The sequence below is a fragment of the Dipodomys ordii genome, unplaced genomic scaffold (assembly GCF_000151885.1).
Source record: "Dipodomys ordii isolate 6190 unplaced genomic scaffold, Dord_2.0 Scaffold44, whole genome shotgun sequence".
NCBI lineage: Eukaryota > Metazoa > Chordata > Mammalia > Rodentia > Heteromyidae > Dipodomys > Dipodomys ordii.
Window position 1 is genome coordinate 4,087,283 of NW_012267260.1, and position 16,389 is coordinate 4,103,671.

Below are 16,389 nucleotides of genomic sequence, written 5' to 3' on the forward strand. Positions count from 1 at the left end.
GCCTAAAATCAAGCAATTTGAAGATCTCTACTTAGGGGAATTTATACTTTTGGAGCTGTAAAAGAGTCAGAATTTTTTTAAAAAAACATTTAAACTGAAAAGGATTGGAAATCATACATGGTATTTGGAAATAATACAGGAGAGAGGGGGGAATTGAGAAAGAATGGGAAGGAGTGGAGAGAGGAGAGGAAAAGAGGAGAGGAGATAAAAAGAGTTGGAGAGGAGAGGGGAGGGGAGGGGGGCAGCAGAGGGGAGGGAAGGAGAGGGGTGAAGAGGGCGGGAAGGAGATTGATTGGCATGCCTAGGACATCACAATACTCCGTCCCTACCGCACACCGCGATGAGAGGAGCCATGAATGCCCTTGGCTCTTTCCCATGCCCTGGACAGCACCTTCACAGACTTGGGGGCACAGGGCATTCTTGACGTTTTAAATTTTCACACCACTTAGAAATTCCATGAGAAGTCACAGTTCATCTATCCTGAATATCTGGGTGCTGGTGGCTCACGACTGGTGGCTGAGATCTAAGGGTCGCTGTTCCAGGCAGGAAAGTCCATTTCCAGTTAACCACCAGAAAACCAGAAGTGGCACCATGGCTCAAGTGGTAGAGTGCTAGCCTTGAGCTGCAGAGCTGAGGAACAGCGCCCAGTTTCAAGAGTTCAAGCCCCATGAGAGCCCCCACCTCCCAATCTATCCTGGGTAGTGGGAAGGAAGCCAAGGACCAAGCATGTGAGTCACACCTCCAGACTGAACTTCAACGGGCACGGAACTGGAGCCTTGGGGGCATCTTAGTAGCCCCTCTCCGCTGGTTCCTCTGTACAGCCAGGCTTCAGAATCCTGCCATGCACAAGATTCATGAATGCCCACTAGTATATCCTAACAAGTGTTAGTTTTAATTTTTTAAAGAAAAAGAAGTAGGAATTCAGAATGAACCCATTAGTTGAGGGTTGTCTCCAGTACTTATTCTAGCCTTCCTCCAGCCCACAGAAGTGAATGAGAAGTCAACTCTTCCTACTAAGCTCAGCACTGCTCACCAGCAAGCACAGTACCCGATCTAGGATACTTGTTCTCCACCCTGCTTGCGACGAGGGTTTCATACGTTAGAGTTTTGTCAGGTTTTGGAGTTGTTGCAGAGACCTTTAATCCCTTATGTGAAAATTCACAATGGTGCTGCTGTTCTGATTCCATCTCCATCCAGACAACACTGCCCTCTGACATCCCGAGTTTCTGTCTCAGCCTCGTGAATGCCACCTGTTCTGTCTAAGAACATGGTCATTCTTCATGTGCATCAGGCAATGCTATGTAGGGGTAATATGGGAAAATGTCAAGACAACTGTTTTGCTTGTTTGTTGTTTTACCAACTCATTCCTACATGACACATAGACAATTAGCTGATGCAAGGTGTGTCATCGGTGTGTCTGGATGGAGCTCAGCATAAAAGGTCCCTGTGATTTATATAGTAAACATGAATAGCATTTTGGATGATAGAAGAATATTGCTTTGATGTTGGAAAGTTCTACCCTATAGATTTTCTTTTAAAATGTCTAAAAATGCTTCTCTTTAGTAGAAGATGGCTCAGGAATGGGTAAAATTTAGTCATTCAGAAAAAAAATAACTTCTAGGAATTTACTTCTACCTCTTCCCTCTCTTCTCCTGGGGATCCCTAGCCTCTCTCTGACTCAGATTAGGCTTTCATAAAGCTTATCCTCTCATAGTGAACTTCACTGTGCATTTATTTATTTATTTATTTCTGGTTGTGGGGCCTGAACTCTGGGCCTGGGCGCTATCCCTAAGCTCTTCAGCTCAAGGCAAGTGTTCTACCACTTGAACCACAGCGCCACTTCTGGCTTTTTCTGCTTATGTGGTGCTGAGGAATCGAATCCAGGGCCTCACACATGCAAGGCAAGCGCTCTACCACTGAGTCACCTTCCCAGCCCCTCACTATGCTTTTACAACATCTACCAGGATTAACAAAATGCTATTCCAGGCCCAGTATCTCACCTAGACTCCTATGAACTCCTCATAAAGATTATTTATCATGTGGGTCATGTTGTACTGAATTATAATGAGTTAAGTCAGGCCTGTGTAAACACTAAAATCACAATTAAGAATGGCAATAGTTCAGTCCGATTGTGTTGCTGTAAGTTAGGGGATGCTTTCCTCGTCTTCTCTGTGATCAGCAAGAGCTCTCTAAGTCTTAAAATGAAGCTCTACTCAGTCATCTTCACTCACATCAACCATGGGTTTCACCATCACTGTTCATTATCTCGCTTAAAGGTCTCAGCAGAAGGAGAGAACCGTCAGCCCCCCCCCACACCGTCAGCCCCCCCCACAGTCAGCCCCCCCACACCGTCAGCCCCCCACACCGTCAGCCCCCCCCACACCGTCAGCCCTCCCACACCGTCAGCCCCCCCCACAGTCAGCCCCCCCCCCACCGTCAGCCGTCCCCACCGTCAGTGCCCCCCCGCACCGTCACGGGCCCTGCGGCACCGCAAGCCTACCTTCCACCAGGGAGGTGAGCAGCGTGACGTTGGCAGCTTTCCTTCTTCCAGCCGGCAGGTTCAAGCCCAGGCGGTCCAGCTTCTCCCTCAGGCAGCGGCCTCCATTCTTGGATTTTGCTCTGTCCAGAAACAAATTCAAAAGAAAGGACGACGTGAAGTTCCTGCGGTAAGGTCAGTCACGAGAAGCCTTGTCCACGCAGGCAGGCCAGGTGGGACGAGGGAGCGGGTGTGGGGGACACGGAGCGGCAGGCCAGGCGTCGTCTCACCTTCGCAAAATGCCTCCCAGGAGCGAAGCGTTGAGGCACTCTGGGGGCGAGAGGCGCCTCTTCACCTCCGCGATGGTCACCTTGTATTTGGACGTCGAACTGAGCAGGGACAAACGGCCAGGAACCGAGCAAAACAGGTCCGTGGGATTGACCACACAAGTGCCACCTTGGAAGGAAAGAAGAAGAACACATTAGTGGGCGTGAGAGGCAGGGAGGATCACAAGGCCACAGGAGACAGGAATAGAAAGTGACTGCTGCACAACACATTGTCCTCACAGTCTCTGATCGCTGCTCTGAAGACGACTTCTGAACACCCAGCAAGAGTCTGTCTACCCCGGATCACACGGAAGAAAATGGCTGTGAGTGCACAGCTGAAATGTGAGGGGAAAGAAATCACCATCTTATGGAACATAGGCTAGCTCACTAGAGTTGGATTTGGCACTATGACATCAAGAAATACTTCAGTTGATTAAAACACCAACTCCAAAAGATAACCCTCTCCCCAAAGTAGGTAATATTTATTCGCAGATCCTTCAAGGAAAGATAGCTTCATGTTTCTTCAAGAAAACATAGATCAGCTGGGTGCTGATTGGTGGCTCATGTCCGTCATCCTAGCTACTCAAGAGGCTGAGATCTGAAGATCATGGTTCAAAGCCAGCCCGGGTGGAAAAGTCCATAGGACTCACCTCCAATGACCAGAAAAAGGCAAAAAGTGGAGCTGTAATCCAAGTGGTAGAACACCAGCCTTGAGTAAAAAATCCAGATCAAAGTGCAAAGTCCTGAGTGAGTTCAAGCCCCAGTACCAGCACAAAGAAAAGAAAGGAAAGAAAGAAAAAAAGGAACAAGGAAGGAAGGAAGGAAAAAGGAAATAGATCACTCCCCAATCTGTCTGAAGTAGATTTGAGAGTTCATTGATGATCACCAAATACACATTTCCTGCTGCTCACTTGCAAAAACACTGAACCAATAAAAAATGTATGATCTTGGCTATATGATTTGTGGGTATAAGATGCCTTCTTCACACCTGGAGTCATTTGAGGGCAGAATTTTAAAAGCTTACTGGCAAATTCAAGCTCAAAGCTGCCTTTCTGAGACAGCAGCTTCTTTCTTGAGTTATGGGCAGGTTAAAGGGGGGAAAAAGTGGGTAGAGAGAAAAGAAAATGGGCAAGCATACGTGGTTTGCATGTCTTTGCCAGAAACATACCACTGGCCATTGGCATTCTGAGCAAGGAGGCGGTAGGAAGCAGGGCAGCCCCCATCCAATCTCAGACTTTAGGAGTCAGAATCTACATGGTTACAAGTTCGGAAGGTGGGATATACACCATTCAAGTTCAAGAAACACTGGACTAGACTCAGCCCTTGCCACCACGCCCAGCTAAGAGGCAACCTTTTTGCATTTTCTTTTAACTAAGCAGCACAGAGGAACTGTTACATCATTGGTTCTAGCAGTCAGATTCAACTACATTCTAGGCACCTCAAAAGGAAAAAGACCCTGGCTTGGGGGGCGGGGAGAGAGCAAGCTAATCTCACCCTGCTTTTCTAATGCTGACATCATTGTGCTGTTGGAGGTCCCCTGAGCTGTTCTGCCGTCCCTCGGGTTTCCCCCCAGTGCCAAGAACGGTGGCTGTCTCCCTTAGAGTGCTGGGTTGTCAGAAACCCTGCCCACCTTGCCAAAACTAGATAGAGGCTAGACAGCCCGGAATGTCAAGACAGACTCCCAGGGCTGGAAGTCAAAAATCTGCCCTAAGTTAGAAGTTGAAAAAGTTATATCTCAGTTTTTTGTGTTTGTTTTTGTGTTGGTCAGTCATGGGTCTTGAACTCAGGGCCTAGGCGCTGTCCTTGAGCTCTTTTTGCTCAAGGCTAGGGCTCTACCACTTTGAACCACAGCACCACTTCCAGTTTTCTAGCAGTCTCACAGACTTCTGCCCAGGCTGGCTTTGAACTGCAATGTTCAGATCTCGGTGTCGTGAGTAGCTAGGATTACAGGTGTGAGCCACTGGCACCCAGCTTATATCTCAGTTTTTTAAGCTAAAGCCCAACACCACTACAAACAACATATGCTCCAAGCATAAACTCACTGGCACGCCTCCTCTTTGCGTTCCTAGAGAAGTTTAAACCACAATGATGGTGAAGATAATGACGGCCATACAATTACTATTCCTTTTTTTTTTTTTGAGATTCCCAGACCAGTGGCTACCATTCACCTTCACTAATATTTTCATTTTGCTCTCAAGGGTATAAAGCGCATGAAAAAGAAAAAGAAAAACTACAGCCACTTTTCAAAATTTCAGGCAAACTGGAAAGCCAGTTAGGGATCAGGGGATCTAAACTTTAATGTAATACTCTAAGAATCTTGACCAAGATCGCATTAGGATTTAGGTCAGACTGAAGAAAAAAATATCAAACAACAAAAACGGAAATCACTGGCCAAATCCAACATGTACACATCCCTCTCCCAACAGGAGCCCCTTCCCATACTTACTATGAATCCTAAACAATTTTATATCTGCATACTTCCATCTCTCTGTACACTAGCCAGCCCATAACAGAGAAAAAGGAATCTCACTGAACTGGGATGAGGTTGATTATCATTGAGCCTAGGTATGGGTGGTTTTCCTGCCTGCTCTTGACACAAAGGGCACAGTTTTAGGTCTGTCCTAATCTTCAGTGGCTTAAAACATTTAATTAAGGGGTAGGGACCAGGGGGCAGGAACTGGAAGAGAGAGAGGGGAGGAGTGACATTGTCCAGAAAGAAACATACTCATTACCTGACTTAGAAAACTGTAAACCCGGGCTGGGAAGGTGGCTCAGTGGTAGAGCGCTTGCCTTGCATGCATGAGGCCCTGGGTTCAATTCCTCAGCCGGAAGTGGCGCTGTGGCTCAAGTGGTAGAGCGCTAGCCTTGAGCTGAAGAGCTGAGGGACAGCGCCCAGGCCCAGAGTTCAGGCCCCACAACCGAACCCCCCCCCAAAAAAAGAAAAAGAAAACTGTAAACCCTCTGCACATCCCCTTTATCACAACCATATAAAATAAAAATAAAACTAATTAATTAAGAAATGTGGATATTCATCTTTAAAAAAAAAGAAGTTTAATCAAATTCTCCTCCATTTGCTTCTGTCGAAGTAAAGTCCATGCCGGAAGCTTCGTTCCTGAGAGGGGCAGAATCTACTACCTTACCATCTGTTAACTCCCCGGACTGAGTCTCTCCTCTTATACCCAGGTTGGGACTTCAGCGCGCGCACACACGGGCATGTGGTAGGTAAGTTACACAGGCTGCATATTAAGAGTATGTGTTATGCACACACAAATTGCCTGAAGGATTTATTTTGTATTCAGTATTAGCCATCCACTCTGGAGTCTTTTATTTTTTTATGTCGCAGCATCTTTAAAGGGAATTTCTTTTGCTTTGATACTTGGCATTGCTGCAGCCTTGGGGAGCTTTTTCGTTCTGGCTAAAGATTTGGCAACTTGTAGAGTTTACAGCAACTTGGGGAATCTGATATCTTTCTTCTTGGGGGTTTCAAATTTTAGGAAAGGTAGGGGGAAAATAATAGAGTTTTGTATTTTGTCATGGAGATAGTAAGGGGCAGGAGTTGTCTAAAGGGAACTGGTTGATAGATGGACATAATGAGCTCTCTAGGATGGATGGCCATGTACGCATGGACCTCACCCAGCAATGCAAGCAGGAATACCCCATCTTCAGGGTGCCTGTGGGGTGGTGCGCATTTATGCGCTTGGCCCTCCGTACAGGTGGGTGATGTGCAGCGGTGTCGGCCACTCAGGGACATCTTTGGTGCTAGAATCATGGTGTTCATACAGAATCTTGTCTTAAAGTCAGCTCTTTTGTTTTTCCATTCATAGTGCACAGAAGCAATTTTCCAAAGTCAGTTTTCCCCCATCCCTGTTTTCTAGTAATGGGCCTTGACCTCAGGGCTTGGATGCTGTCCCTTAACGCATTTTTGCTCAAGGTTGGTGCTCTGCCACTTTAGCCACAGCTTCACTTGGAGCTTTTTTTATTTGGTCAGGTGGGGCCTGAACTCTGGGCCTGGGCCTTGTCCCTCAGCTCTTCAGCTCAAGGCTAGCGCTCTACCACTTGAGCCACAGTGTCACTTTCAGCTTTTTCTGCTTATGTGGTGCTCAGGAATCGAACCCAGGGTCTCCTGTATGTAAGGCAAGCGCTCTACCACTGAGCCACCTTCCCAGCCCCACTTGGAGCTTTTTGGAAGTCAATTGGAACTAAGAGTCTCATGGACTTTCCTGCCTGGGCTGACTTTGAACTCTGATTCTTGTCACTCAGCCTCCTCTGTAGCTGGAATTACAGGCCTGAGCCACGGGCAGCCAGCTCTCTCAATATATACTTTTTAACATCTGAAAATGTGAGACACCACTTTTCCATTTCCTGTCACGTGCAAACTCTATCCAGTAGGTACAGCAACACTGTGGAAATATTGACTCTAAGCCACTTGTCTAGGATATGGTTTTTAGACCAAAAAAAAAAAAATGAAGGAGCTTGCCAAAGCCAAGTAAGAAGCTAGCTAAACACGCTGGGCTGACAAAACCGGGAACAGAATAGACAATAAACACACACACACACAGTACACAGATCCTCTAGCCCTTGGACCTTGTTTGCACAACATGAAGTAGATGGAGGCTGCATCCCTCTTACAGCGAGCCCAGGCCTCTGCCCCTGTGTCTGTGGGCAGTGGGGGTTGGGGAGAGGTGGAGGGAAGTACTGGGCTATAAGGAGGAGCTTGGTAGAGCAGCACACCACACTTCCTTGGGTTGGGTTGTAGTTCTTTAGGCCTCTGTTGGTCTCCCCCCCCCGATGGAGGGGCGCTGTGCAGGGAAACTGGATGCTTCCACATGCCCAACAAGAGTCTCCGCACATGGCCTCGTCTGGAGCGGCTACCAGGTCACAGGGCGCGCACGCTGTCACACCGTCACACTGGTTGGTTGTCCCTGACTTTGTGCTACAACTGCACAGGCACCTGGGAGCCAGACTCCGTCCCCTCATTCCAGAGGACAGCAAGCCTTGGGCCTCAAGGACAGCCAATGGCTTCCCTGTGGCTTTAAGGCTGCTGTGAGCCACAGGCTGGGCCTGGGCAGCTTCGCATCCTCCCCTCCCCACACCTAGAATGTGTCAGCGGGGAGGGGACCCCCAAGCCCTCCTGCAGATGCGGGGTACTTCCAGAAACCACCCCCCCTCCATCCCTTTCACTTGTCTCCCCTGTTGCTATTGACACAATTAGACCAAATCTTAGGAGCAAAATAAGTGTTCTGTTCCCTCACAGCCAAACAGATGTTTACAATGCAAATGAAAGAAATACCAACGGCAGGGATTTTCTCTTTCCTTCTTCATCTCCAGTGATCGCTCTTTTTTTTTTCCCTTTTCCTGACACATTAAAAATGTGTAAGCGATTAGAAGGGTTTTCCGGCCTCTGTTTGTTCTGAGGCTGCTCTTTGGTGGGGAATGCTGGGGCGGGGCTTCCAGGAATGCTTACCCTGAGATCTTTCTCCCTCCTGAACTCCCCCCCACCTCCTCCCGCGATCCCCACCCCTCCACCCCCTCACGGCAGCAAATATTAATTGCAATCAAACAGCAAAGGAAGAGGGGGCTTGATTGCCACCAAGTGAGCCTTTGATGAGGTATCCGAGGGTTGCAGTTGGAGGAAGGAGACAAGACTACTAAAGGTGTTATTGGGAAGGGGGAGTTCCCGCCCCTGCCCAAGCTGATCCTTAGCAGAACAAAAGCTGGGGCTCAGCTCCACGCAGGGCCCTAAGGCTGGACGGGTCAGGGCATGTGGGGAGGGATGGCAAAGCAGACTGAGCTCAGAGCTCTGGCAATTTTCAAAGTAAGGACCTTGGGGAGGAGGGGCGGAGGCCGTGAGAAAGCACACCCACCCACCCACCCACCTGCCCTCCGACCAGCTTTCAACAAAGGATGCCTCCAGATCTTACGGGGCCCAGTTCAGACTTCCTGTGAGGAAAGAGCCTGGATCTCAACCCTGCAGTCTCAGGCCAATCTGTTGGCTCTGTGTTCACTCAAGAAGGAGAGAGCTAAAGAGATGACTTAGGTGCTGACAAAGGAGAGGGAACAAGAAGGCCCTGTCCAGCCCGTGTCACCCCTTCCAGAAGCTGTTGAAGAAAGCCAGGACTGCTCCTGCACAGCATGTGGCCGCCCAAGGCGTTTGCAAGACCCCAGAGGGGCGAGGGCAGGCTGGGTCTCCTGCCCAGGCTGCTGACACCCTTGGAGAGAGTGGCAAGAAGGAAGAGGGGTCAGCTCCACCAAACGCCCCAGAGGCAGACTGTGGGAGGGGCAGGGGAGGGGATGGAGCCCAGGCTGCATCCCGAGAAGCACTGGAAAAAATTAAATCCGATCGGACAGTGTTTGTAAACGCCTCCACCTTCAAGCACCTTTAAGCGATCTGACAAACTCTAGCCCGCTGAAAAACCGCACAGGGTTCAACTCATATTAATCCCCCCCCCCAAATGTTTTGATTCAAAGTAGTTTGTATTTGGTGTAGCCACGGGCGATCCGAAAGTGTCCTGCGCGCCGGAGGCCAGGTCGCTCTCGGCCCCGCGTGGCCCAGGGGCTACGGCAGTATTTAAGCTTCTGAAATTAGCCCCGGGCTGCTGGGCTGGCCGATCACAAAGGGAAACAAGGGCCCTTCCCTATTCTTCTTCTTTTTAATCCAGCCCCCCAACTCTTCTTCTTTGCTTTTCTTTCTTTCTTTTTTTTTTAGAGTGCCATTCCAATTTCACAAAAGAAGACAGGGCCAAAATGTCACTTTCCACCAGCTCTGTGAAATGACTGGGTCTCTACTCCAGCTCCATCTGAAGGCCACAGCCTCCTACCTACTTGAACCCCTACCCTGACACCGCCACCGAGCCCCTGCCTTATTAAGCTCATCATCGTGGTCCTTGTCAATATTGCTCTTAGTATTAAATATGGAGAGCGGGAAATGAAAGGGACTGGCGTCTCTCAGAGGGATGGGGGCCGTCGGGGCGGCCCAGAAGGTTCAGGGGGTGGTGGTGGGGAGAATGGGTTTTCTTTCTTTTTCTTTTTAATGATTAAAAACATAGACGACTCCTGTAAATAGAAGCCTCATTTCTTCAAGAGATGCCTTTTGAAACCCCCGTATCTGAATACTCAAGGAAGGCAAAGCTCCTCTCTGTACGAACAACATTAATATGATCTCTGCAGAATTTGCTACTCAGAAATATTAACATATCAAAGCCGACGCCCGAGGCTAAAGAAGCTATCGATAGGCAAGCACAGGGTAGAGTAAAGATTATTGGTTCTGATGGTTGGAGTGGCGGGGGCTGGGGCAAAACCACGCACACCATTAACTGAGAGCGAGCGAGCAAGCGAGCCAGCACGGGAGCAGCTCAACCTCACCACTGAGGTAACACATATTTTATCTAGGTGGTAATTACTTCGCCTGTGCCTTCTCTCACTGAGCATCTTTGGACTATCGGGCCTCCTTTCCAGACAAAACAAACAAACAAACCCTATGTAGTTGACATAAAGTGACTCTGAAAAATGGCAGGTGGATTTTAAGGCATCCAAGTGGCCAAATTTAAAGAATAGCTGTTCAAGTCTCACCTTTCCACCCACCGCAAACCAAGACAACACACCCCACACCCAGCTCCAGTCAGAACCACATGCCTCTGTGCTTTTCCTCAAGAAAAAATATATTGGAGGGAGGGTCTTGAGGGAAGCGAAAACTGTTTTTCTTGCCATCCTAAATTCTGGATTTGATTAGCAATGTACAAGTATCCAAGAATTGTTTGGGCAAAAATAGCAAAATTATTCATAGAAAAGCAATGCTTTGCAAGAAATCCCGTTTTGTGTGGAGAAAACCCTGGCCAAACCCCTGCTCCACTTGGGATGACAGAGGCTTCTGTGAGCAAGCCTAGCATAGACCGGCGCGGGACTTAGGCTCCTGAATTTTTATGAGCAGAGGTGATCCAAGCTATTGATTATTGGTCCCCTGCACAATCCGGACACAAGAGAGAAGTAGCTTTCGAAGTGTGTCGGCAAAAATGGAGAAGCCAGGGCACAATGTGTTCCCCATTAGAGCAGCATTTCCTAGGCAGCCAGCGCCCATGATCCTCAACACAAGATAACTGCAGACACAAGGAGACAGATCCTTCGCTCCGGAACTCGACTTGGCCTTTCTCTCCAAGACAGCCGGAAATGTCATCCTTAGCAACAGAGCCTGGAATGACTTCTTCCCAACTAACCGAAGAATAGAAACACAAACCTGCTACACCTTCAGAACTGCCACGCTCAATGCTTGGCTTGAAATAGCAAGACAGGACGTGAAGACAAGATTTTTCATAGACAGGGGGAACAGGGGCCAAGTTTAACAAGAACAATAAAGGGCGTCATCTAAGGGACCCCGATTTCTTTGTCATTGCTTTGCCCCTTGGAAGGATGGAAAGAGATGTGAGGGTGTTCGCATGTCTCTCCCTGTACATTTAACTAATTTCACAACTGAGTCCTCGGGTTCCTGCCCCAGGCTTCCAATTGCCACCCCCTGACATCTACCACACACAGGGTTCAAGCATTGGAGAGGACGAGGCTCTAGCAAATACCAAATACAAAACCAAACTGCAGGAGCGCAGGCGAGCGCGGGAGCTGGCTTCCGGATGGAATGAGAGGAGCTGTCCTTCAGCACCACCCGGGCGCCCCGGGCGCCGCGAGCCAAGGCTCCCACCTCTGCTTTTACCCGCCCCGGGGTACTTCCTTACCTGCCCACCAGTGCGCGTATTTAATTTTAACATTCAATCATCTTGGGCCTATTTCCTAACACTTTACAAGTGGCTGCAAACTCGCTCCTGGCCTAGCTGGCAAATGTAGAATCGTTCATATTTAAAAAAAAAATCTGCATGGAGCAATATCAGTGAACACACACACACACACTATATATATATATATATATATATATATATATATATATATATATATATATGAAGTCATTTTTAAACCCCTGAAAGGTACTATAGAGTTGAACAACTCTTTAAAATTTAAAGTAAATTCCAGGAACAACACAACAGCCTATTTCCAAGAGGAAAGCACCCTTTGTTCTATTTCTTGTTGAATTGAAAAGCTCCTATTGGGTATCTGGTTGTGAAATTTTCAGTTTAAACAGAAAAGAAGCCACTGCTACCTTCCAGCTTGCTTCTCTCGCTGAGAGAGAGAGAGAGAGAGAGAGGCAAACCATCCAAGTAGCTTTGACACAAATGGAGAGAAGAGAAGGGGTATTTACTTGGTACCATCAGAAAGGACGCAGCCTTCGTGGTTTGGTTCCTAAAGACAGCAGTGGGGCAGGGGCAGGAATTAGTCTTGGTGAACAGGCCATGGCTTATTAATTCGTATGAAGTTGGGGTAACAGCTGGTCCCTCTCTCCTTGTCTGCTCCTCGGGTTACCCAGCCTGCTAGGAAAATAAACTTCAGAGGCTCTGAGTACAGTTAAGCAGGGGGAGCTAGCGAAATCTGTATTGCCTTGAGGCCCTGTGAAAGTCATAGTTCAAAACCTTTTGTCATAAAGGAACATCTCAGATGCAACCCCCTTCGGTGAACTGAACTGAGAACAACAGCTCCGTCCTCTCTCCTCCCCTCCCCCCTGCACCCTTCCAGTTCTGTGGGTAGCTATGGATTCAGATGTTCCCCAGCAGATGGGAAGAAGAAAGCTTTCTCCAGCACACTTAACACTACCTCCCCCTCCCTCCCCGAAGGAAAGACATGTACAGGACACTTGGAAAAATAAGGCCGCAATGATATTCGTGTTTCATTAGCCTCCCCTCCAGCCTCAGCAGATCTAGCCTTTCACACAAAATCTCCCAAAGCCTTGAGCGAACACCAGCACCTCAAACGCTCAGGCGTTGGCTGGCACATTAGGGACCTAGAAGAGACCCCAAATTCTGCTACAAGATGCGGTATTGGTGATTGGAGGAGGGGCATGAAGGTTTTTCCATTCCATCTTTTTTTCAGTTTTGTTTTGTTTAATTTCCTCCCTTCTAACTTTGTTTGTGCCACGGTCCATGGAGGAGGGGGGGGGGGAGAACTCCTAGCATCAGATTTCCGATGTTCGCCCAGAATCCTGGTCTTGCCGGAAGAAGGGAAGCTTTTCTTCATGCACCTGGGCCTGCGTTAGAGGCCTGGACATTTTGACTGAAGCAATGGTTTTCTTAATAAACAGATGTAGAGACTCGATGTTTACCAGGACCACCGGCAGATCGCCAAAACAGAACAACAGATAAGACAAGGATGTTTGTAGTCAAAAATGTTCCCGCTTACCTCTCCTTATCACTCCACCTTGGCCATTGAGAAGGAGCCCGCACTGAGCTTCTACAGAGCCCTTAACAAAAGAAAAAGAAACAAAACCACTCCATCAGGCTAAGTATGACCAGGCTGGGAAAGCATTTCCAAGTAGCCCTTCCCCAGCCCTGTCTCAGGAGACCCTTAAAAGCAACCATCGAGGTAAGGGTAAGCTGGCCAGCAAATGCAATTTTAGGAAAACAGATTTGCAAGAAAACCACCACCTCAAAGTCGCATAAATCTTAAGGCATGCATTTGACATCACCATGCAATATTACACTTCAAAGTGCCTGGAAGCCTTTTATCTTGGCACAAGAGAACGGGAGGCCTTTTGAGTCTTTATCCAGGCCCATACACTAGGTGCAGATGGCGTACAGTCAAGCACTTTCTGGGTGGAGAAAATGACACCTCAAGTGTCAAGTCTGGGGTTGTGGGTGTCTTGGGGGCTGAGGAGCCATTTCAGACAGAGGACTTAGATGGAGCCCATTATAAGGCTTCGATAGCATGCCAAATGTAGAACCATCCTACAGAGCCATCCAAAGCGGGCCTTAGAGAGGGCATCCTTTCGGCTTCACCCACTGTAGACCTCAGGGCTCTAGTGGATGGAGTGATCATTGGAGCTGGAGGAATGGAAGAACTTTGCTGATTTTTGGTTAAGAAAAATTAAAAATTTCTCTCTGTCTTTGTTTTCCTCTTTCTCCCTCTCTTTCCTAAATCAAAATGTGTTAAAGGCTCATTTTCCTTTACAAACAAACGAGGTATTGGACATGAAAGAGGCCTTGAAGGGTGTTAACCTAGCCAACAGCCCGTGAAGAGTTAAGTAAATGCGGAGAGAGTCGGTGCATAATAAAAACCCACTTTACAAAACAACCTTTACAGCCCCAGCTCCCCAATACCTCCCACATCACCATATTGCGGCTGGCCTGTAAGACCCTCCTTTCAACCTACTCACCAGCTCTTTCTTATTTTAAATGTTCTGCCTTAAAGTGATTATCAAATCAATATGGAAAAAAAAAACTTGGGGACTGAGCATAAATTAAAGCGGTGATGGGAAAAGGTGTGACAGTTTTCTTTGTCGGCCATAGCAAATCTTTTTAGGGGACTCAAAGATGGAACTGAAGCCTCCACAGAGTTTGCATCTGTTAGGCAGACTTGGACTGCCCTGCAAACCATTGGACTTTCACTTAAAATTCTGTGCAGGGAAAAGTATATTTACATTTGTTGCATTTGAAATGAGGCATATGCTGATGAATGTTTTAAAAAGGAAGAAATAAAAGAAAAGAGACTGGGGGGTTTTCTCCCTGGGTTCTCGTTTCAAATGTAGCCGGGACACTTTCCCTTTTCCATTCTGCCACTGAAAGTCTGGGAGAGTGGGAGAAAACAACTTGCCAGCTAGAGCAGCTTCCTTCATAACATTCACAGATACCAGACAGGAGCACACATGTATCGATGTGATGTCCCTATCGACAGACATAGATACATTATACATCACACATCCTATTGTGTTTCATCTAGTATCTCGGAGTGTTCCCGGTCTGAGGGGGAGTGATTTTCTTTTTGCCTTAGTAGGAGTAATAAAAGGAAAAGAGAGAATAAGTAAATATGAAAGAGAAAGGCTGACAAAAATACTTTAAACCACCAGAAATGTAAACAGGCAAGGACTCTGGAGCTCTTGAAGGGTATGGACACTTTCCTTCCCATTGTTTTGCTGCGCGAGTTAAGATGTTTATTTTTCAGGAAGAAACAAATCTTGCTCTCTTTGCTTAACAAACTTTCCCCCCTCATAAGTAAAACATGTTGTTTGGTCGGATGACATTGCATAAATGACCAGTTGAATGGCACTAAGTCGAAAATTGGATAAACTACGGTGTGCATTTGCACAGGATTCTCTTTGTCTGGTGGTTGCAAATGTCCTAATCCCCTCTTTTGAAAAAATGCCCGGCTTTGTGCCTCGCACAGAAAAAAAATTTGTACAGATACAAAAAAAAATCAGCAGCAGACGTGGCTATTAAAAGGAGTAAATAGGTTTTAGTTGAACTAAGCAGTGAATGGCAGACTCCCCCAGACAGAAAAGGATTCTTGTGAAAAATGTAAAAAAAAAATGTCCTAAGCGAATACAATTATTTTGTGACTCTACGTGTAGAAAGTCAAACTTTACAGAGGGCAGCGTCTCTCCCAGTGCCCCAGTCTCAGAACTGTGAGAAGTGGAAGAGCTTTCGCTGTCGTTTAAAAACCATTCCTTGCCCCGAGGTAAGTAAGGGGGGGAGATTTTCTGTGCGCAACAAGGGGTCTCTCCCGTCTCCAAGCCGAGCTCCGGGGCCAGCCCCCTCCTCGGGAACGGGGGAGAAACTGGCCAGCTTTGCGTGGAGCCAAGAAGGAGGGCTCCTCCGCCAGACCAGCACTTTCTGCCAAAAGAAACCACCCGTTTTACTCTTCTAGACTGTTACTCGAGATAGTTGTGAGCCTATGTGTTTAACACGCACCTAAAACAATATGAGTCCAGAATTACAGCTGCTTGGTAGCAAAGAAGATGCAAAAATGCGTTCAGGAAATAGATTCCTGAATTCCTTGTCAGCCTCTAAAGTACCTTCCTTCCTTCCTTCCTTCCTTCCTTCCTTCCTTCCTTCCTTCCTTCCTTCCTTCCTCCTTGTTTTCTTCCTTTGCTTCGTCCTCCCTCCCTTCCCCTTCTGTCTCTTATTTCCTTTACTTCTTGATTTCCCTCTGTATAAAGAGTTGGATCTTATGCACAATCACACACAGATGGACTGTGCATTGAGGAGCACACGCACGGACACACACCAGGCCACAGAGGACTGGAGGACTGGGGTTGAGTTTTGGGGGCTCTTGTTTGCTGTTCCCCACTTTTCACACAGCAGTCTTGGGGTTGGGTGAAACTTTTGTTCAGCCTCAGGGCTCCAACTGTTTTCTGAGAACAGCTTCAAGCTAAGATTCCCCAGACGGACAGACCCACGGATGCCCAGTCAGTCTGGCACACACAGGCCCCGGGACCAGTCTGGAGACTGAGGGTGAGATGGGCCGTGGACTTACTGGGTCTCACTCAGTGCTCACACCCTCATCCCACACTGGGGCGGGGGAGGGTAACACTGGATTCACAGAGGCCTTCTGTGGTGGGTGGACAGAGGTGGGGGCCCTGGCGAGGGGCCCTTCTAGGTGAAATGCCCGGATTCAAAGAGAGAGAGAGAGAGAATAGAATAGGTAATTTACTCCTCCCCTGGTGGTTTTGATCACTTCTCTCAAGCGAAGTTGTGTGTGTGTGTGTGTGTGTGTGTGTGTGTG

General features: G+C 47.8%; 1 protein-coding gene across 1 annotated transcript in view; it reads right to left on the minus strand.

Annotated features, from left to right (window-relative positions):
* Tfap2d (transcription factor AP-2 delta (activating enhancer binding protein 2 delta)) overlaps positions 1-16,389 on the minus strand; it is a 43,003-nt gene that overhangs the window by 24,194 nt on the left and 2,420 nt on the right. Inside the window, exons 3-5 of the mRNA XM_013019144.1 lie at positions 13,072-13,132; positions 2,767-2,932; positions 2,501-2,619 (exon numbers count right to left, since the gene is read on the minus strand). Coding sequence (XP_012874598.1) covers positions 2,501-2,619; positions 2,767-2,932; positions 13,072-13,132 — 346 coding nt within the window. The remainder of the gene's footprint in view (positions 1-2,500; positions 2,620-2,766; positions 2,933-13,071; positions 13,133-16,389) is intronic.